This window comes from Curcuma longa, chromosome 14 (genome assembly GCF_044706935.1).
Source record: "Curcuma longa cultivar G26 ecotype Majalengka, Jawa Barat chromosome 14, ITB_CL_G26_1.1, whole genome shotgun sequence".
Lineage (NCBI taxonomy): Eukaryota > Viridiplantae > Streptophyta > Magnoliopsida > Zingiberales > Zingiberaceae > Curcuma > Curcuma longa.
The window spans coordinates 8,559,751-8,582,458 of record NC_133874.1 but is presented as its reverse complement, the minus strand read 5'-3'; the positions used below and the strand labels follow the sequence as shown (position 1 = coordinate 8,582,458).

The 22,708-nt window shown below is 37.8% G+C and overlaps 2 protein-coding genes and 2 non-coding genes across 4 annotated transcripts; 3 read left to right on the top strand and 1 right to left on the bottom strand.

The window, feature by feature from the left end:
* Positions 1–1,811: 1,811 nt before the first annotated feature.
* Positions 1,812–2,474, top strand: LOC141844733 (phytolongin Phyl1.2-like). The gene has a single exon (XM_074732726.1). It carries the CDS (start codon positions 1,841–1,843, stop codon positions 2,441–2,443), a length of 603 nt encoding a protein of 200 aa, XP_074588827.1. The 5' UTR covers positions 1,812–1,840; the 3' UTR covers positions 2,444–2,474.
* Positions 2,475–3,691: 1,217 nt separating this feature from the next.
* On the bottom strand, positions 3,692–9,520 carry LOC141845233 (auxin response factor 7-like). Its single transcript, XM_074733294.1, has 15 exons — positions 9,274–9,520; positions 8,506–9,194; positions 7,789–7,904; positions 7,535–7,630; positions 7,371–7,427; positions 6,910–7,062; positions 6,722–6,806; positions 6,416–6,506; positions 6,165–6,329; positions 5,744–5,863; positions 5,594–5,669; positions 5,361–5,526; positions 4,689–5,179; positions 4,286–4,476; positions 3,692–4,202 (listed from the first exon to the last, which is right to left on the bottom strand). Exons 2-15 carry the CDS (start codon positions 8,540–8,542, stop codon positions 4,037–4,039), a joined length of 2,010 nt encoding a protein of 669 aa, XP_074589395.1. The 5' UTR covers positions 8,543–9,194; positions 9,274–9,520; the 3' UTR covers positions 3,692–4,036.
* Positions 9,521–13,108: 3,588 nt separating this feature from the next.
* On the top strand, positions 13,109–13,182 carry TRNAV-AAC (transfer RNA valine (anticodon AAC)). Its single transcript has one exon. It is a non-coding gene; the product is annotated as a tRNA-Val (tRNA).
* A 6,394-nt stretch (positions 13,183–19,576) lies between these two features.
* TRNAV-AAC (transfer RNA valine (anticodon AAC)) lies at positions 19,577–19,657 on the top strand. The gene has a single exon. It is a non-coding gene; the product is annotated as a tRNA-Val (tRNA).
* Positions 19,658–22,708: the final 3,051 nt, after the last annotated feature.

Here is a 22,708-nt window from a genome sequence, read left to right as displayed (position 1 = left end):
CTCTTGCTTTTCTCTCTCCATTTCCTTACAATTGTTGGTCCGATGTATTGGGATGGGTTTATTGGGGGATAAGGGTTGAATTTTGATGAAATTCATAATATTTTTTTTGTAATAGTTAATTATAATTTTTTATTTATTTTTTCATAGATAATGATAAAGAGATGACAAGAATCACTTAATTTTCTTGTCGAGGGGATCGCCTCACCAAAAGAATCGAAATTGGAGTAATGTGGTTCGATTGATCATAGTTGATTACAGTTTATAATTTAGAACTGTTAATCACGGTTAAGGTAAATATTTATATTAAATAATATTTAAAACAATTATAAATTTAAAAAAGAAAAAATAATAATAATAAGAGGAAGAAAAAGGTTTTGATTTATTTAAGTTGTTTTTTAAGGTACGTTTATTATTTTACGAAATGATATTATTTATTCATTTTTATTTTTCGTACGGTGGTGATAGTTACTGCAATATTAAAATCTTCTACACTGGTTATTCAATCATCAACTAACATTTGAACGTTCAAAAAAAAACATAGAGAGTCAAAATATAGTTAAAACTATCAATTTACGGTTAAAATTGGATTAGAATCGTAATTAGTGTATTTAGATTTGTAATTACTATAACAGTATTATAAGTTGCAAAATTATAATTACTATAATATGAATTTTTTAAAAATAAATTATTCATAACATTTGAAAATGATTTAAATAATATTTTTTAAATTTGAAATCAGATCATTATGAATTTCAAGTCATAACTAGTTATAGATCTCTAAGTGAGCATCCATTTGATATATTATAGTTTAATTTGAGTCAAAAGTTGTTATCTTTTAAAATTTAAAATTTAACATTTATGTATAGTAATTATGGTTTCATAGATGATATAATTGAATTGTTATGTAGTTATGATTTTGTAATTTTATATAGTTATAGTAAATATAAATTTCATAATTTACAACGTAAATGTAAATTTTAAATTTTAAGAAGCTAGGACCAGTGATATATAATATATTAAATTAAATTTTTTTTCTATATATTTACAATTGATTATGAGTAAAATCCATAATAGTCTGCTTTCATGTTAAAAAAATTTTTTAAAATCTTTTTGAAGATTGAATAATTTATTTTTTAAAAAATTTTATATTGTAATAATAATTATTTTGTAACTGTGGTTATAACTGTGTAATATTTATGTTTTCGTAATTACTGTATTAGATCAAATATAGGATTTAAACAGGAAATATATGTAAGATAATAATGAAAATGATTTTGAAGGATAATTATATTATTTTATAAGAGGACATCATTTTGATAAAAAAATCAATCCCCCAACGATTCAGTAAAAACAAATGAACATCCTTATGACTTTTATCTGATAAATATTTAAATTATTAAAAAAATAAAAGAAAACTGTGACTAAAAAAATGGTAGTTGAAATATTACAAATTAATCTTTTTTTAAATGTGTTTTTTTTTGAGCAATATATAAGGGTAAAATTAAAAATAAAACATTTTTAATTATCATAATCATCAAATAAAGTTCTTCTGCATTCGACACGAGGGAAAATGTGCTTAATTCTAGAAAAAATTAACTTAAACGAAAACTAAAACAAATAATAAATAAATAAATAAATAATTATATTTGGAAAATAAATATTAATAATCGCGGCCTAATTACAGCCGTTCCGTTGCTCCAACGGTCAATCCTCCAGCCTGTTCCTCGCAGGCGTCTCCGATCCTCATGCGCCGCCTTTTATTCTCCTTTTCCTCCCTTTCCCCGATCTCTTCTCCCCGTCGCTCTCGAATCCCTAATCCAGATTCCCTCGACGGACGGCGATGGATTCCCATCCCAGATCCCCTCCTCCGCCGGGCAACATCGTCTTCTTCAGCATCTCCACGGAGCACGATCTCGTCCACTCCTACAACGGCGGCGGCCACGACCTCCAGGCGCTCGCCCACGATTGGCTCCGCAGCGCCAAGCGCCACCACGCCTGGCACTCCCACACCGAGGCCAACAAGACGTTCGGCTTCCTGATGCGCGACGGCTACACCTTCTTCGCCATCGACGACGACGCCGGCGCCGGCGGCGCCGAGATGCTCGCCTTCCTCGACCGCCTCCGCGAGGCCTACGGGAACGCGCGCAGGAAGGGCAAGATCGACGGCGAGGTGCTCGACTGGGTCCTCAGGGTCGGATCCGGCGGCAAACCCAGGAACGGGTCTAGGAACGATGGAGTCCTCAAGATCGAGGCGTTCCCGGGGTCTCCGGGCGGCGTGATCTCGGTGAGCCGGAGCTTGAGCTCCAGGCTCACGGGGCAGCAGCGCGCGACGAAGTTGTGGTGGCGCCGGGTGAAGATCGTGGCCGCCGTCGACGTGCTGCTCTGCCTCACGATGCTCGCGATCTGGTTAGTGGTCTGCGGAGGTTTTCAATGCCTTTCTTGATCGTTTCTGTCCGCATTCTTCTGTTTCGAATTAATTGGCACAAAGGTGCAATTTTTTTAACGAGTTTCACGGATCGATCGACAAGCGCCGCAGATGATTCGGATCATCTTGTTCATGTTTCTCTCGAATCTATTCCTCCCTAAAACACCCTTTTTCTTCTTCTTCTTCTTCTTCTTCTTCTTGTTCTTCTTCTTCTTGTAGATATAGATTCAAACAGGGACAAGGCGTTCAATCAAAACCAGCTGCTTGAACTTGATCTGCTGTAAATATCTTCCTGAACGTCTAATGTTAAATCAGATTCGATTTCTGTTCATAATCTTCTTCATGAACTATCAAATCTCGATTTCTTGTTAATTTCGCAAGGTTCAGTTTTGAAATTTCTGAACCATTCATACATGTGCCAATTTTCTCATTAGAAAGATCCAAACTTTCGTGAAGAAATAGTCATCAAATTATAGCTAAATTAACAATTGTTGCTAAAACAAACGATTTTTCATTAATCTTTAACACCCCTCGCTTCGAAGTAAGAGACTAGCCATCCACTAAGATCCATCTGTGCTTTTCAAGATCCATCCTTACTTTTCGATTTACTTTGATAGTCGGTGAAAAATTTTCGTAGAACTGAATTAGTCACTTCCAGGATTAATCGGATCATAAGAACATGAATAACAAAAAAATAATAAACTCAATCTAAATGGAGTTAATCAAAGAAAGATTATTCCTCAATTTATTCTGATAAATTTTCGTGGAACCAAATTAGTCACTTCCAGGATTAAAAAATTTTTGTGAAATAAAACTAACCACTTCTAAAATTAATTAGATCGTAAAAATTGGATAACAAAAAAATAACAGACTTCATCTAAGTGGAGTTGGTCAAAGGAAGACCATGTCTCAATAGTCATTGAACAACTTTCATGGAACCAAACTAATCGCCTCTAGATTAATTAAGAACTGGATAATAAAAAACAACAGTCCATCTAAGTGGAGTTGATCAAAGGAAGATCATGCCATGCTAGTAAATTCAATCTCTTCCTATAGTAATGTGCATATTAACTATCATTTTATAAAACTTTCTTATAAAATCTTGATGCAACAGTAAAATTATTACCGTATGATCTAGAAGTCACAAGTTTGAATTACGAAAACAATCTCTTGTAATACAGAATAAAATTACATACATAGATCCTTCTTCGAGATTCCATATTGACGAAAACTTATAAAACCTCCCCATAAAACACATCAGCTACATGGAGAAAAGTGAATTCCATTGATCAAGGTTTGGAACAAAGCAATAGGTTGAGCTCATCACACTCTATTCCTAATTCCCTTACTCCAGCATGGCTCAGGCAGTCAGCCATTTCGCCTCCGCATCTCTAACAGAAAGAACAAAGCAACAAAATGACTAGAAACCATCACCAAAAGATTCACGGCTCATCCATCTTTATCGTCACTACGACCACCGGAGACGATATATGACAACCGGTCGGTCCACCGGCAAGAAAACAGACCAAGTTGGTCCACTACTAATGGCCAAACTTCCTAACAAAAACAGCTTGGGAGAGTAAACTTCCTACTTAGAAGAACTCGGCAATTCTAGGCAGCACCTTCAGTGTCCGCATCGGCATCAACATCGAGTAACGATTTCTTCGAACCAAGCTTGACGGCTTCAGCGATCGCTGGAAACTTCTTCTTAGGGGAGAGTCTCTTGGCCTCTTCGCTTGTGTAGATGTATATCTTCCTCACCATGCCGCAGAACTCCCTGCAATTGGATGTTTTCTAAGGAACAAATTTCGAATGTAACTATTAGTAGACTCTTATGAAGATAATTTTGGAGAGCCCTACGCCCAGGGGTCGTCGCCGACCATCATCATGTCGTCCTCATCGTCCGCGTAGACGACCACCCACTTTCTGACTGCACTATTAAGCTCCCCTTCGATGTTAAACATAACTTCCAACTTCTGCAAAAGCTTATCATATCCAGATAATCTGGTCAAGTCGACTGCCCTACCAACTGCCATTCCTTGCATGTGAACCTGCACAAAGAAAAGGGGTTTCAGCTATAGTTTCATCGAAACTTTTCGCCTATGCAGAAATAGCAGTTTCTCCAAACTCCGCCGGAAAAGAAGGGTTTCAAATGATCAACTAACAAAGCATGGCATATTTGGACCCGAAAGTAATACACGAAAACCTTAATTGTTCTTGATCAAAAGAAGACAATGAATCAGGAGGAACAAAATTCCATAACCTTGGTGCAGCTCCTGAGTTGCCGGGTTTGCATCTCCCTCGAACAAGACATATCTGGCTCACTGGTGATTGCAGGTGTATCAGATCTGTCAGCAGACTGTTGCGATTGTCGCTCTGAATCTACCTCCAAATATGTCATTGACGGGTCCGCTATGATCCCTGTAATCGTAGGAACTGATGATGTTTCTTCTATTCCACAACCTTCAATTAGCTGAATACCAAATATCCTGCAGCCTTTGTTAGTTTCATGCTTTTTATCACACGATTCCTTGTTGCCGCTTGCAGATAGGGCATCACTTTGAGTTTCCGGTCTGACTGGCCAGCCCGTGCGGCCGTTGGTAACAGTTGATGGAGAATTTTTTGTTTCAAGAAGTCCAACAGAATTGGGATTAGACACTGAAATTGGTTTAGATGGTGAATGTAGCTCTGAAACTCTTTGTGATGCTGAGAAAGAGAACATTTGGGCAGTCTGGGATGGAGATTTCCATCCACCTAGATACGAGTAACCGTAAGTAACACGCTTGATTATATCAACGGCAAATCGAACAAGAAGCTCAAGTGTTGAAAGAACAAACAACTAGTGAAGACAAATCCACATCTAGGTCAAGAGTTTCACAGGAAACATTTGAAGCTAGCTACTAAAACTTCAAATGAAACTGGTTGAGAGTCATACCGGACCCAGAAGATAAGACCGATGAAATAAGTGAAACTGGTGGTCGTGGCCGTTTGACTCTTTGGACTGGCTGGGAGATTGGAGGATTAGCTGCAACGAGCGGCTCCAATTCCCAAGGAGAAACTCTGTGCGGAAGGGCGACCAACAATTGCTCATCCCATTGGACCTAATCAGAAAAATACTAACTCGTTATTAGGTACACGGTTTTACTACTCAAAGCAGGGAGCTTTTACCTTTAATGATCTCCACTCTGAATCTCCCCATTGAGAAGATGTCTTCTCGTTTACACCGACAATAGTACCGCTTAATCTGCACCGCGAAGTGGCGATCAGTTTACTAAATAGTAAATGACTGAATTGACTACGAATCCCTTCCCGAATTACCTTCTTTCAGGAGCTTCATCACCCTCAAATCTCATCTTGAACCTCATCCCAACAGACAACTTTTGGTTTTTGGCCTCGACATACTTGTTTAGGCTTATGATAAATTCAGATTGGCTCGCTCTAGAGTTTTGATAGAGAAAAATAGTTCAGATATAACGGAAATTAGCAAAGAAAGAACATAACAACAAGAAGATGAAGAATACGAAAAATAGAAAGAAAATCACAAACTAGAAGATGAAGAAAATGAAAATTTCCAAACTTGACACTACACATTCAAACTTGCAGAAAGAATTGTGCATTGGAAATATTTCTTTTATTTTATATTGCAATTGGGTATTCACAGCCAAATAGCGAGAATGCCACAATGTCGAGCTAGCAGACCTTTTGGAAGCAGAAAAGTAACGAAGTGTATGTAATTTACCGCGGCCTGTAGAAGACAGAAAAAAGGGTGCCCGTCGTGATAGCATGGGATGCTGTAGCAAGAACTCCAAGGTGCATGCTATGACTGGATATGACAGACGATGGCATGTTAGTTACCTGTCGTTTGAGCCTTCTTACACCAACACGCAGTTCATCGTTTTCGCATCTGTCATTCGTGAAATTCAAACATGAAAGTGCTATAATGTAGCATTCAGAAATTAAAACGACCAACTAAACAAACAAGTTCCTGACCTTAGAAAAATAAATGCATCGCCAGCTACCAATCGCTTTGAGCTGACAAATACACTCCAACCGCTCGTAAGTAGGTGCCGCTTAGGTTGACCTGGAAGAGAAGAGAAGTACATAATAGAGTAGCTTCATTTCAGAAACTAGTAATTACAAGGGCTAAATGCAAAATAATTGTGCACAAAAATAGATTAGGGATAACAAAATATTTAATCAATGTGGCAAATGACCTACAACAACTAATCCAAGTCAAGAATTTTAGCAAAATTTGAAGTTAGCATTGACAAGCAATTCAAAGAAAATAATGTGAACCTCTGAAGATGTGACGAAATCTCCAGTCATTTCCATGAAGATCTTTCGCAATGAGTTCTTGAAAAGGAGGATCTTGAGACATATCCTAAGAATTGACCAAATGATTTAACAACAAAATTAAATTATCAGAAAGAACTTTCCACTCCAACGCTGCATAAGGCTAATATTATGTGTTAATAGAAACCCACCAGTGGAGGAAGACATTCTTCTGCATGCCTTCGGAGAACTGAGAAACCTCCATGGGTGCTGGTGTCAGAGGCAGTTAACGTCTTACAAAATGAGTAAACCTTGGACCTTTCAGGCTCAGGTAAAGGAGGATCTGGACTAGTGACCTCACCAGGCTGAATAATAGATCCAAGAAACCAGGAGTTGGAATTTTAGCAAAGAAACAGAAAATATAATGGCATTGGTAACAAAGATGAATCAATCTGCAAGATGAAAATTTCAGGACCATGTTGTCGTTCAAGAGATATCAAAATATTGGAAGCAAAAACACCAACTATATTTAGAACTACATAAAATTTTCACTTAAATACACTAAAGCAACCAAAAACTAAAATCCCTTACACTGAATAAAAAGTGGCTCTTGTTACATTCATTACATGGTATGATTCACTACAAAATGTAAACTCAGTCAAGAAAGACTCACATTTGATTCAGGTAAAAGGGTAATCTGCGCAAAAACTTCATCTGTATCTGGTTCTGCCTATATCGTGAAATTATCCAAATGAAAATAGAATTACTCACTTTGGCTAAGAGCATATAAATGATGTAGGGTGGGGAAAAGAAGATCCTAAATGAAAAATAACTTACTCGAAGAACAACATTGACCACCTTGCACAGGATCTTTGAGGGTAGATTGAATGCAGGCACATGATGGTCTAGCCCTTGGTTCGTTGAGGCTTCCAACTATAACAAAATAAAAAAAGAAAAAAGAAAACAATTGAGTCTAATGTTGTGATCTACGGATCCAACAACCTTTTTCCTCGAAAGGTGTCTCACTAGCAGCAAGCAATGTGAAATTCTGAAGCAAGTACACAAATTCAAATTTAAAACACTGCAAGAACCTGTTCCATGTGACCTTGAGGAAAGTAATAAACACGCTCTCCTTCACGAGGTAAGGTAACCAAAGGCCCAGCACATGCATGCCATAATTCCTTATACAAAGCATCACCAGAAGTCCCTGAAGAACAACAAAAAAAATAGTGCACTGTCATCAAAGGCTTTCATGATGCAACTATACAAATTTGCTTCTATTGGAACAAACAAAGAGGAGGTAAAAGTCTTAGACAGAACAGATTATTTCGAGATGTCAAGTTCTAGCAAGAGGACATGTGCTCAATGTGAATGTCATCAGAGAACTGAACTAATCTTGGAACTCTAACGACATACCATCTACCCAGAGGGAATAAACAACACAATCATCAGTTCTATATCATCCAAATGGAGTATCATAGAACTTAGAAACAAAATCAGAAGGTACGAAAAAGTGGCTGGCATCAAGCAAGGAAGTTGAAAAGACAGATTCAAATAGAAGGAAAATTAAAAATCATATGCAGAAACTTAATGTAGTTATACCAAAAATTAATCTGCAGCAGGGGTTTCTTCACCAAACACGCAAGCAAGAGGAAAACGAGAGAAAAATGAAAAGCCACAAGCTAGCAGAAATTTGAATCATTAGAATTAACAGAGAAATCTTCCAGATTTTAAGTTTAGTTCTTAGAAATTATCATCACACAATCATAATGCTTACTCAAAAATTGGAACAGGTGATAAAAACTAACCGAAACCTGGTGAGCTATTTGCAAGCGCCACTGCCATGAGAACACGACGGAACCTCCCTCCAATAGAATTTTCAGAGAAGAATCGAACTTTTTAGATTGATGAAAATAAAATAACCGACTGATTTTGGATTCACTACCCCATCACCATAAAACTTGATCACCAAGGGAAGGAATTTAAGGTAGAGGAGAAACGAAGTTGGCTAGTGTCTCTTATTCCTTCAAGCCTTCATTCTTAAAGACGACATAAATACTCATAAAAGCACACTGATCAGGGCATTAATTCCAGCTCCGAATCTCGCCTCCCCTATAAACCCCTAGAAAATCGGCCTAAACCTCGATTACTTCGGCGGAGATGCAACACCTACTCCGATCTGAAGCCAATCAGGGACAACGGCCTTGATAATTTTACTGCAGTAAAAGGGGAACGCTAGAAACGCTCCTCCATAAAACTGCTCCTCTTCTACGTCCTCAGAAATGGAAAGGACCAATCTTTAACGCCATAGCCGATGGAATTTAAAGCGCCTCTTAGCCTCTTCCGGACATACCGAACGCTATGTAGACGAAATGAAACTGCTTTGCTGCAAATTCTTGATGATTATTGCAGATCTGGAATTCTTCAGACTTGAAAGCCTGCTTAGCTTATTTTGCTCTGAGCACCAAACACCAACCTTCCAATTTCTCCAAGCGCCCTTCAAACGAGGAAAGAACAAACCGATTGAAGAAGAAATAAATTCAATTGGAACCGAAAGAAAAATTTCGCTTTTGAACCTGCTTAGTTCTCCAAATCAACAACAGAACTATAGACGCCTCAATTTCCAGCAAAATCGATCACTTCCGCTCGCCTTTTCCTCGCGGAACCTCGAGAACTCCGATCTGAGAGCCGGAAAACACGAGACCGAGGTCGATTCGGTCCTCGAACCGAGACAAGGGCAGCAAGACGAAGAAGAAGCAGGAGGAGAGCGATGGAAGGGATTTATGGAAGCAAGGGATTTCCTCGTGTGTTCTTCCTCGCGCTGCCCCTACGAGACCCTGCACGAATCCTTCGGCAACGCTGTCTCCTTGCCGAACGATAATTCGGCACGGCGCCTCACCGGGGCCTCGTGCAATCCGCCCCATCGCGCGCCACGAATCCCTCCTGCCCAACATCAGACCGTCCATATTTTACGGCCGCAATTCAAATCGTCGACGTGGCGAACATCCGACAGGATTGCAAGATGGAACTACGGCCGATTCCCTTGTCGCGCTTCCAATGATCCGCCGGCACAACTCTTCTATCCGGATCCGAATCGATAACGGATTCAATCATTGTCCACATCGAACGCATATTACGTTGTGCCGCAGGGACATCGCACCGAGAAGGCGGATCCGGGTTCGCGGGCGGGAGCGTTACCGGGCGGAGGGATTGGTTGGAATTACGGAAACGCCCCGGACACGGTGACGTGGGATCCCGTAGGCCGCATAGTCATGCAAACGGTAACGCGTGGAGGACTGTTTTATTCGCAGAATTTATCACGTGAAATGAAACAGTTTAATAAAATTTTATTATTATAATATTATTTTTAACTATTATATTATTAGTGTCGTGCTATATAATTGGTTATCACTTCAGTTTAACATATTGAAAGTCTTTAGTTCGAATTCGAACGATTTGAGATCCAACACGAAACATGTTCCAACATATTGTTAGCGGTCGGAGTAGTAATTTGAGATGATTTCGATGATATAGGAGAGTTATCAAAGAGCCCTAAAACAGGACCTAAGATGCCATCACATCCAACTATGTTAGGTGGCATAAAGAATGTGCCACTTACATCTGAAGGAAAAATTAAAGAAGCTCGAAAAGGAGAATAAAGACTCGTCAAAAATAATATACAGTGAAATATATATTCATCCTGTTGGTAAATACAAGCAATGATACTCATGATGTAAATTACTATAACAAAGGAAAACACATTGTAGTGAACGAGAATCAAATTTGTGTTTAGAGTTAGGGGTGTAACTAAAGATAATATGCGCAACTAAAAATTTGAAGAAAAGTATAGCTAGGATTTTGATTATAAAATTTTTCCAAAGCATACTTATGATTGAGTAATGGGGTAGGAAGTTGATTTATGAGATATGTGTAGGATCTGTGGGGCACACTAAAGGAGGGGTGAATAACGCATTCGTCTCGTTTGTTCGTTTTTCGTTCTATCAAAGATACTCGCAGCAGAATTAGTAACATAAGCAGGAACACGCGGATTTACTTGGTTCCTAACCCCCGCAGGGTTAGTACATCCAATGCCTATGTATAGGAGGCGCTCATTCACTAGTGGTCTCCTTTTCGAACCTTGTTCGGAGGCGGATAAATTCATCTTACAGTCCAGAAAATATAAATGAAGTACAAACGTAAGACAGAAAGAAATAACCAGATAATAGTGTCAAAGCCGATCCGGAAGTCTTGAGCGCCACGCACTCCTCTTGGAACTTCCCCGATTGCACGAGTCTGATTTCGTTCGCGTTCAGCAGCACCACTAGATGAAGAGAATGACATAGAGAAGTTGTGTTATGATGTTTCACGCTAAGGTCCCTTATATAGTCTCTTCCGGGCGCCTGAATTCTTATCCGAGGGTCTGGATAAGATCCAATCCGATCTTCTCGATCTTATCCGGGCTGATTCTTCTGGATCGGGGCGTCTGGAACAGATAGGGGCGCCTGGACTATCCAGGCGCCTGGAAATTATTAGGATGTCTGAATCTAGTCAACTCGGGTTTGACCTAAGTTGACCCCAGACTTGGTTCGGCTACTTCCGTGTGTTCCTCTTATGCTTCTTCGTTTTGCTTCCAGCTCCTAGTTCCTGCAAGATAATCATACAAATACGCAAGCAACCTAAGTCTACCTGTAGTCTGTCTGACCTACTAGCCTAAACCTTACCATGTAGGTCTAACCTACTGGCATACCCATGCCTAACTTCGGATTTTAAGTGAAATCCTGAGTTAGACCGGCGCCTACTAGTTTCTCCACTAGAAATGCACCCTTACCTACTCAACTCGGAAGAATTTACTTGTCAACCAAGTCCTCCAGACTTGTTGGACTTCTGTTTAGCATCGATCCTCGGCCCCCAGGATTTCTTGCTAGACCCCACCTGACCTGTCTAGACTTCCACTACCAGACATCTGGTCCCACCTAACCTGCCTGGACTTCCACTGCCAGCCATCTGGTCTACCTGACCTGTCTGGACTTTCAACTGGTGCACTTGATCCGCTAAGACTTCCTGCCCAGTCCTCCAGATCAAGACTTCCTGCCTAGTCTTTCAGATCAGGACTTTCTTTCCCAATCCTCCAAATTAGGACTTCTTCTGCCTAGCCTCAACTAGGACTTCTTCTTGCTTGGTCTAACCGACTAAGACTTCTCGCTAATCTTTTAGTCAAACTTACCTGACTAGACTTCACTTACATCCAAACATTAGGTCCTATTTGGATCAACCCTTGGTCAAACTGACCAGACCTAGGTGTATTGTCAAACATCAAAACTTTAGAGTCAGACCTAGTGCTCCTTGCACCAACAATATGTTGCAGTACAAATAGCTTCATCCCAAAATTTATGTGGAACTGATATATGACAAAGAGCTAAGGCGGTTTCAACAATATGTCTGTGTTTTCTCTCAGCAATGCCATTTTGCTCTGAATTATGAGCGCAAGAGACTCGATGAACAATTCCACAAGAAAGAAGATGACGATAGAGAGCTTGATATTCGTCTCCCTAATTAGAATGAACAGAGAGTATCTTGCGATTAAAATATTGTTCAACTTATTTTTAAAAATAACAGAAAATATCCAATAAATCAGATTTTCTTCTCATCAGATATAACCAAGTATATTTACTAAAATGATCAATAAAGGTAACACAATATAGGAAATCTCGGTTAGACAAGATAAGTGTAGGGCCTCAAACATCCGAATAAATTAATTCAAGTAGAAGATTAGAAACATGATAAGATGAAGAGAAAGATATCTTGTGACTTTTAGATTCCATGTAGGTCTTACATGAATGAGACGGAGATGAGATAAAGGAATTGTAAATCATACCTATTGATGATCGACTGAACAATGCGAAGAGAAGGATGACCAAGTCGGGCATGCCAAGTTGGTTTATTTGTATGTTTATCGATGAAAGCTTTGATTGAAGAATTTTGAAGATAATAGAGGTCATATTTTTAGCTCCTATACTATTGGTGTCGTGGTGTAGTTGGTTATCATATCAGTCTAACACACCGGTGTCTGGTTCAAGTCCAAACAATGTTATGTTTTTAAAAGCCCACAATGATATGGTAGAATTTGGTGCGGTAAGGTGTTACAAGGAAACACGACCTTACAAGGACAGCTACGGGTGTAAACAAGCCAAGTTGGAATTGTTTGCGAGCTATTTGAGTCTCAGTTCGAATTAAGTTAACAAGTCAAATTCGAACTTAATAGTATTTAGCTCGTGAGCTCACATATTCGTTTAGGGATTTGCGAATATGTAACTTGTGGAGGACTGCTTTATTCGCATCATTTATAACGTGAACTTAAACAGTTTAATAAAATTTTATTATTATAATATTAATTTTAGATATTATATTATTGGTGTTGTGGTGTAGTTGGTTATCACGTCAGTCTAACACACTGAAGGTCTCCGATTCGAGTCCGGGCGACGCCATATTTTTTAAACAAAATTAAAGTAGCATCTGGGCTTAGTCATAATGATATAGTATTTGGTTTACAACTAGGGGTGTAAACGAGTTAAGTTAAAGCTATTCGCAAGCTATTTGAGTCACAGTTCGAATTAAGTTAATGAGTCAAGTTCAAGCTTAATAGTATTTGACTTGCAGCTCTTGCGAACATATTCATTTAGGGGTTCTATCTTTTGCTGTAATTTAGGAATTAAACAGTTTAATAAAAATTTATTATTATAATATTATTTTTAATTGCTAAAATATTGGTGTCGTGGTGTAATTGGTTGTCATGTTAGTTTAATACACTGAAGGTTTTCAATTCGAGTCTGGGCCATGTTTTTTTTAAAAAATTAAAGTAGCATCTAGGCTTAGCCCACAATGATATGGTAGTATTTGATGTGACAAGGTGTTACAGGGAAACACGATTTTACAAGGATAGCTAGGGGTGTAAATGAGCCAAGTTGAAGTTGTTCGCGAGTTATTTGAGTCTCAATTTGAATTAAGTTAACGTTCGAGCTTATTAGTATTTGACTCGTGAGCTCTTGCGAACATATTCATTTAGGGGTTCACGAAATGTTCATTAAGAGACTTGTGTGTGTGTATATACGTTACATACCTTATGTTGCACATCCATGAGCATCTAGTACAATTTTTTAAAGGATTTATGGTATAGTGTTTATGGTTCAAAGTTTTAGGATATAGTATTTAACTCGTGAGCTCTCGCAAACATATTCATTTAGAGATTTACAAATATGTTTGTTAAAAGACTGATATGTATGTTTATACCTTATGTTGCACATCCCGTGAAGATCTAGTACATTTTTTAAAAGGATTTATAGTATAGTGTTTATGGTTCAAAATTTTAAGGTATAATATATAGGTTAAATGAAGTGAAAATTAAAATTTAAACAAAATTATACTAGGTATTCACAAGTATACAACATAAGATGTGTAATATAAAATATGTAACATTTTATATATATCATATATATTAACGAGTCATTCAGCGAAGTTCGTTTAATTTTTAAATAAGTCATTTTCAAACTGAACTTGAACTAACATTTAACTTTTAAACGAATAATTTTTGTCAACTTGAGCCATTCACAAACTATGTAATATCATTACGAGTCGAATTAAATTAAAACTCGAATCGAATTCGAATCGAGCTTGAGCCTTTTACTGTTCGACTCGGATCGGTTTGATTACGCCCCTAAGGTGCGGAGGTCAGCTGTCGATAGACTACTGTGAACGTTTACAGATGTACCCCGTGGGCGAATAAAAAGAAGACCGCCTATTTTTAAACTTAGTCGGGCGAAATCTAAACACCTAAATTATCCAAAAACAAAAAACAAAACAAAAAAAGGGCAATGCAAATCAAACATTTTCTTGTTACCAACGATTTCTTTTGCCGATGGCCCAAACAAAAAGATGATGGTTTTGGAGTCGAACTTCATTAAAATGACTGAATCGAGACCAAATATGATTGATGTTCATGGTTGGTTACTCCTCCTAAAGATGAATCTAAACCTTGAGAAAGAAAGAGCATGACACTTACAGAAGCGATCGCCAAGCTTTGCATCGTTGCGTTGGTTACTTGTTCTTTGTTATTCTCGTGAAGGATCTCCATATCAGACTCGAAGGTGGGTTAAGCAGATTTGCAGTAGCTTCGATCACGGCACCATTATCATCATCGTAGAGCTTGGAAACCTACCGGAATCGTGAGAGAGTTCATCTCAAAAAGGTAAATGAATAAAAGAATCGAAATGTGTTGAAAAGAAACACACGATTTATGATCTGGGAGCCAGATTCCCCAAAAGCCCTAAACAAGAAATGATACAGATAAATTTCAATAAACCGTGGCTATTTAGCACATGGTGTCGTGGTGTAGATTCTTTATCACGTCACTTGTCTGAGCACAAAATGAAGGTCTCCGGTTCGAGTCCGGGCGACGTCAATTTTCGTTTTTTTTGGAGCGATCCTAGCCGTCGATATATTCGTTTCATCATCATCAACGTCCACGCGCAAGCCCCGGACGCCAATTTTCGTGTTTTTTTGGAGCGATCCTGGCCGTCGATATATTCGTTTTCTCATCATCAACGTCCACGCGCAAGCCATAGAGCCAGACCGTCTTTTTAAAGATAACGCCGAGAAGTGCAGCGAGACGGACAGACCGTTGGAGGCGATGGCGACGGAGAAATTGGGGATCAAGGTCGAGAAAGCACCCTCTCGAATCCAAGCTCGCTTACCTCGGCGTCTAGCAATGGCGGAGATAAGTGAATCCTCCCCCTCTCTTTTTTTTCATTCCGTCTCGATTTCTATTCGTCCTTCTCGTGTTTTCATAGTTGTTTTCGATCGCATTCAGTCCGATCTCGGGAAAAACTTTGTCCGCAGATCGGTAGAATTTGTTTCGATTTGTGGTTCTAGATGAAGATTGAAGATTGGGGAGGGCGAATAGATTAGATTTGTTGAAACGGTGAACATTATTGTGGATGCTGAGAGAGGGGAAAGGAAGTTCTCCGTGTGAAACTTCATTCAAGAGGGTGATTCTTTGCTATGGCACCTTTCGTTAGTTTTTTTTTTGCGAGTTTGTTGATTCTGTTTGAATTGGTATCTCGTCCATCTCGTGCTTTCATCGTTGTTTTCGATCACATTCAGTCCGATCTAGGGAAAAACTTTGTCCTCAGATCTGTAGAATATGTTTCGATTAGTGGTTCTAGATGAAGATTGAAGATTGGGGAGGGCGACTAGATTAGATTTGTTGAAATGGTGAACATTATTGTGGATGCTGAGAGAGGGGAAAGGAAGTTCTCTGTTTGAAACTTCATTCAAGAGGGTGATTCTTTGCTATGCCACCTTTCCTTAGTTTTTTTGATTCTGTTTGAATTGGTATCTCGTCTCGGAGGCTTTCTTTCTGGCCTACTTTGTTGAGCTTTGAATAACGGAGATGAGTCCTGTGCCTGCATCAAAGTAGCGTGAGTTTTGGTTAGAACAGGGCTCAACATTGCGCACTGAAAGAATTGGACGGCGTAAACTACCCTAAATTCTTCAAGGATAACGAAGAATGTGGTTACAATGGAGACTGGGTTCGGTATGAAACTATACAATAGTAAAAAAAAAAGTTGTTGTGACTATTTAAGGTAGTTTTTTATACAGTCATATAAATTATAGGAAATTCAAATTTTATCGAAATCATTTTACATTATTATAGAAGTTATTGATACGATTTTACTTAAATCTTAAATTTTAAAACTTTAAACTCTAAATTTTAAACTTAATTATATCAAAAATATTTTTATCAACTTATCAAAATTATTTAGATTTCATCAAAATTATTTTAAATAACTCAGTTATATCAACTACTTATGTAACTACTACAAGTTATTTAGTAATTATTGTAATATTATAATAATTGTATTAATTATTAAATAGTTAATCATAACTACTATAATAACTTTAGAAGGAATAATATTATAATTATTATACGTTGTCTCAATTAGTCGTAATTATTATAATAATATTAAAAATTTCTAAATTCTAAATCTTAAATTCTAAAATTTTGGCCCCAGATCCTGATTTATCTACTAATCCTACCGCTTTCTCATCCACTACTAGTGTGTCTTGCTTGATTGAGCAAGTTAAACAACACAAAGAATTAAACATGGTCATAGTTTTGGTATTCCATGCTTGCTCACTGAGCATACCTCGAACATGGCTTCAATAATACACTTCAAAAGAGTTCTTAAACTTCGTCCACTCTTATTCTTGGCCATTGTTTTCTTCGCGGTACGTCCTCCTTAAAAACTTGCGTGAGCTAGTAGATTGGCATGAAAAGAGAATGAAGTCTGATGCAGAGATAAGTAAGGGCCTATCTCTTGACTCAGTCAACAGTCAACAGAGAGTCCATATAGGAAATCGCTTGACTCAGTCAATGTAGGAGTCCATGTGACATGCTCTAGCACTTAATCAATGCAAGTATCAAAGGCTTGGTCAACACAAATATCATCCGTCTTTGATCGGCCAAGTCGATCCGACTCATCGAGCTGATCCGACTTTTCAATTGCCGACTCTTGACCCGCCAACTTCCCAACTCTGAACCAGTCTCGACTTTTTGAGTTGCCAAGCCGACCTCCTAACTTTCTAAGTTGCTGACTCACCGAGTCCTGATATGTTGACCTCCTGACTTCCCGATCATGCGAAGAGACTCAGATGGTTACTAGAAGGTAAGAAGGTAAAGGATCATGATGGTTATTATGAGATGTGTTCTTTAATTTTTCTTCAAATGGTATGTTCTTTAAAATTCCCTCCCTCCCTACATAAGAAAAGGGGAGAGAGACCCTAAAAGGAGAACTGTATTATCATCATTTACTATCTTATGTGTTTTACTATTATCTCCTTTACTTTATTGCAATTTTTATTATTGTCTCTCTTTTATATTTTTTGGGTTCCTGATAATTTAGGCATCAGAGGGACCTCACCGAATAACTTCCGATTAGCCTTATGATGCATGTTACTCTCTTCAAGAATCGATCATATCTCACTCAAAATTGATTTGAAAAAGCTGATCAAGCTCAATGTAAGCCAACAGAAGCAAGTTCTATGGGATTTAACTCACTCTCGTATTTAGACTGGAACAAAATGCTTTTGTGCAAAACCTACATTGTTCATGCTAACTAATTTCTCATATAGTTGACCAACATTTTTGGGTTCCGTCAATACATGAACAAGTTGGTCCTCATTCAAAGCTGACAAATTAACTTTGCAAGAGACTATTTTCAAAATTTGAACCAGTGACTTCTAAATCACATGATAATAACTTTATCATTAAATCAAGACTCCCTTTCGCTAAACAAATGATAATGCAATAAATTAAATTAGTAAAGAACAAAAATTAATATAGAAGTATTTTAAAGATAATGACACAAACATGTCAAAAGGAATATCTAAAACAAGGTAGATTGTTTCTCACAATTAAAGCATTAATTGTGAGAACTATTTGAGTCTCGGTTTGAATTAAGTCAACGAGTCAAGTTGGTTCGAGTCCGGGTGACACCATATTTTTTAAAAAAATTTAAAGTAGTATTTGGGCTTAGTCCACAATGATACGGTAGTATGGCCTTACAAGGACAGTTAGTGTTGTAAACGAGCCAAGTTGAAGCTGTTAGCGAGCTATTTGAGTCTCGATTTGAATTAAGTCAATGAGTCAAGTTTTAGCTTAATAGTATTTGGCTTTGTTGTAGTTTAGGGGTTCATTTATCACATGAATTTAAACAGTTTAATAAAACTTTATTATTATAATATTATTTTAAACTATTATATTATTGGTGTCGTGGGTAGTTGGTTATCACGTCAGTTTAACACATTGAAAGTCTTCGGTTTGATTCCGAGCGAAGCTGAACTTAGTCCACAATGATACGATAGTATTTGGTGCGGTAAACGAGCCAAATTGACGTTGTTCGTGAACTATTTGAGTCTCGATTCTAATTAAATCAACGAGTCAAGTTCCAGCTTAATAATATTTGGCTCGTGAACTCTTGTGAACCTATGGCGATTCTATCTTTTACTGTAGTTTAGGAGTTTACGAATATGTAACAAGTGGAGGACTGTTTTATTCGCAGCATTTATCATATGAAATTAAATAATTTAATAAAATTTTATTATTATAATATTAGTTTTAGTAATTGAAATATTGATGTTGTGGTGTAGTTGATTATTACAGTCTAACACACTAAAAGTCTCCGATTCAAATTTGGACGATGCCATGTTTTTAAAAAAATTAAAGTAGCATCTGGGCTTAGTCCACAATGATATGATAGTATTTGGTGTGGTAAGGTGTTATAGGGAAATACGGTCTTACAAGGACAATTAGGGGTGTAAACGAACCAATTTAAATCAAACATTTTCTTGTTACCAACGATTTCTTTTGCCGATGGCCCAAACAAAAAGATGATGGTTTTGGAGTCGAACTTCATTAAAATGACTGAATCAAGACCAAATATGATTGATGTTCATGGTTGCTTACTCCGCCTAAAGATGAATCTAAACCTTGAGAAAGAAAGAGCACGACACTTACAGAAGCGATCGCCAAGCCAAGCTTTGCATCGTTGCGTTGGTTACTTGTTCTTTGTTATTCTCGTGAAGGATCTCCATATCAGACTCGAAGGTGGGTTAAGCAGATTTGCAGTAGCTTCGATCACGGCACCATCATCATCATCGTAGAGCATGGAAACCTACCGGAATCGTGAGAGAGTTCATCTCAATAAAGGTAAATGAGTAAAAGAATCGAAATGTGTTGAAAAGAAACACACGATTTATGATCTGGGAGCCAGATTCCCCAAAAGCCCTAAACAAGAAAGCATACAGATAAATATCAATGAACTTGGTCATTTAACTCGTGGTGTAGTTGGTTATCACGTCAGTCTAACACACTGAAGGTCTCCGGTTCGAGTCCGGGCGACGCCAGTTTTTGTTTTCTTTTTGGAGCGATCCTGGCCGTCGATATATTCGTTTCATCATCAACGTCCACGCGCAAGCCCCGGACGCCAATTTTCCTTTTTTTTGGAGCGATCCTGGCCGTCGATATATTCGTTTTCTCATCATCAACGTCCACGCGCAAGCCCTGGACGCCAATTTTCGTTTTTTTTTTTTTGAGCGATCCTGGCCGTCGATATATTCGTTTTCTCATCATCAACGTCCACGCGCAAGCCATAGAGCCAGACCGTCTTTTTAAAGATAACGCCGAGAACTGCAGCGAGACGGACAGACCGTGGGAGACGATGGCGACGGAGAAATTGGGGATCAACCTCTCGAATCCAAGCTCGCTTACCTACCTCGGCGTCTAGCAATGGCGGAGATAAGTGAATCCTCCCCCTCTCTTTTTTTTTCCATTCCATCTCGATTTCTATTCGTCCTTCTCGTGTTTTCATCGTTGTTTTCGATCGCATTCAGTCCGATCTAGGGAAAAACTTTTTCCGCAGATCCGTAGAATATGTTTCGATTAGTGGTTCTTGATGAAGATTGAAGATTGGGGAGGGCGACTAGATTAGATTTGTTGAAATGGTGAACATTATCGTGGATGCTGAGAGAGGGGAAAGGAAAAGAGGGTGATTCTTTGCTATGGCACCTTTCCTTAGTTTTTTTTTTTTTTGCGAGTTTGTTGATTCTGTTTGAATTGGTATCTCGTCCATCTCGTGTTTTCATCGTTGTTTTCAATCGCATTCAGTCCGATCTAGGGAAAAACTTTGCCCGCAGATCCGTAGAATATGTTTCGATTAGTGGTTCTAGATGAAGATTGAAGATTGGGGAGGGCGACTAGATTGGATTTGTTGAAATGGTGAACATTATTGTGGATGCTGAGAGAGGGGAATTGGATCGGGTTGGACCGGCTAGAGGGGGGTGAATAGACGGTTAAGCAAGGTTACAGGATAGACACTCTATTTTTAAAAAAAAATTTGGTTGCAACTCGGTCGTTGCTTCTAAGGCAATTGACGCTCAAACAAAAACTCCTTGAGGCGGAGAAGCCTTTACACTTGTAGCACAGAGACTTAGAGAAAATGATAAAAGTAATTGATGTCTTTGACTCTAAAACTCTAAGTCTATTTATAGGCTAAGAAAATAAATCCTAACCATAGAGCATTGATAAATTTTCTTTTAGCCGTTGATCTTCAAATGCGATCTTGATCATTGATTGGAGATGACTTTAATTCTCGAATGTTGATTTGATAAAAGGATACAATTTATCCTTTAAGCTTCCAACGGTTAACCCATGCAACCGTTAATCTTTCCAACGGTTCTCTAATTAAGCCATGACCATTAATTCTCCAATTATGCCATGACCATTAATTCTCCAATTATGCCATGCAAAATTGATTCTCCAATTAAGCCATGCAAAATGTCCTCAATGCACGTGCACATGCATGTGTAACTTCTAACTTGGTCCATCTTGGTCCAAGTCAAATGTTGACTTGGTCAAAGTCAACTTGAGTTGACTTTTTGTAGGTAGATCTTCTGGGTGATTTCTGGCAAACCGGAGTTAGGCTCACCCGAACCCGACTCCGACCTTTCTCCCCTCGAGCGTGCTTCCTCCCGGCTTCTCGTCTCTCGGACGTCGCGCACGTCCTTCTCGCTCCACCGGTGTACTCTTCCGTAGCTTCCGCGTCCCTCGGATTGCACCAAGCTCGTTGACTCACTTCCCTGCGCAACCCTTCTCGTCCACTACGTTTTACGCTCGACTTCCTCCGTACCTAAGTTCCTACATACTTAGCAGAGGGATCAGAACACCACAGGACCTAACTTAACTCAGTTGATCACATCAAAACTAACCGGGGTACCAACAATCTCCGCCTTTTTGATGTGCATCAACTCATGTTCAGTTAGGGTTAAACAAAAAATAAGGAAAATAAATAAAACAAAATAAACAGGTTAAGCAAAAAAATGTTTCATGTTAAAACTATAACCTCCCCCTGAACCTCAGCCTACTCTCCCCCTTTGATCACATCAAAAACGGGGTCTTCAAAAATTAGCATTGCTAAGGATTTTAAAAAAATTAAAATGACATTTTTACCTAAAATACCGTTAGAAAAATCTAAAATTTTTTTATAGAAATCGAGAATAGAAATTTGAGATTGTACAAAAATTTTCAACTTTAAATTTATTCTTTAAGTCCGAAGATAAAATAAATATTCACAGAGAGAAATCTTTAGAAAAATAATATTTTAAAATTCAAAAACACTTCAAAAATTTGTATATAAATTATACTGAGTTCTAATGACTGTATTTGAATCCTGAAAAATCGGATCTATTAAAATAATATTTTTATTTATTTTTAAAATTTAAATTTTAATTTTGAATTAAAAATTATGAAAATTTGAAACACTATTTAAAAAAATTTTGTAAAATACTCAGTGGATGAACAACATAATTCTGCATCGAGTAAAACTAGAAATACAATTTTTTTTACTAAAAAATTAATCAAAATTTTCTAAGATAACAAGAAAATAATGTTAATTAAGTAAAAAAGAAAAAATATTAATCAGTGCATTCATATGTAATAACATAAAAAAGATCAATTTAAAACAGATTTGGGAACCCAAAATAAGTTCCTATCTACTGGATTGATTAAAAATCTTGGAGGAATATAATTTTTGGGCACTTTTCTAAGTTGCCCCTGTGATTTTTAATATACCAGTTCAAATTATCAGGATAACTATTTTTCTTTTGACGTAAGTATGAAATATCAAGTTCTAATTTTTTAACTAAGTTTTTCAAGTTATCATTCTCATTCTTCAAAACATTAGAGTTATCAGACGAAGATGCAAGTGCTAGTTCATTTTTTAATTGTAAATTTTCTTTTTCTAATTTATAGTTAGACTTGAGCATTAACAAAGCGAAGACAAGTAAGTAAGTGCATCAACAAAGTAAATAAGTGAAATCTAAAGACAAGCAACATCTAACATTATAAGAGGAAGTTAAACAACCACTTAACCTGCCATAAATCTACTCTATGTTTAGAAA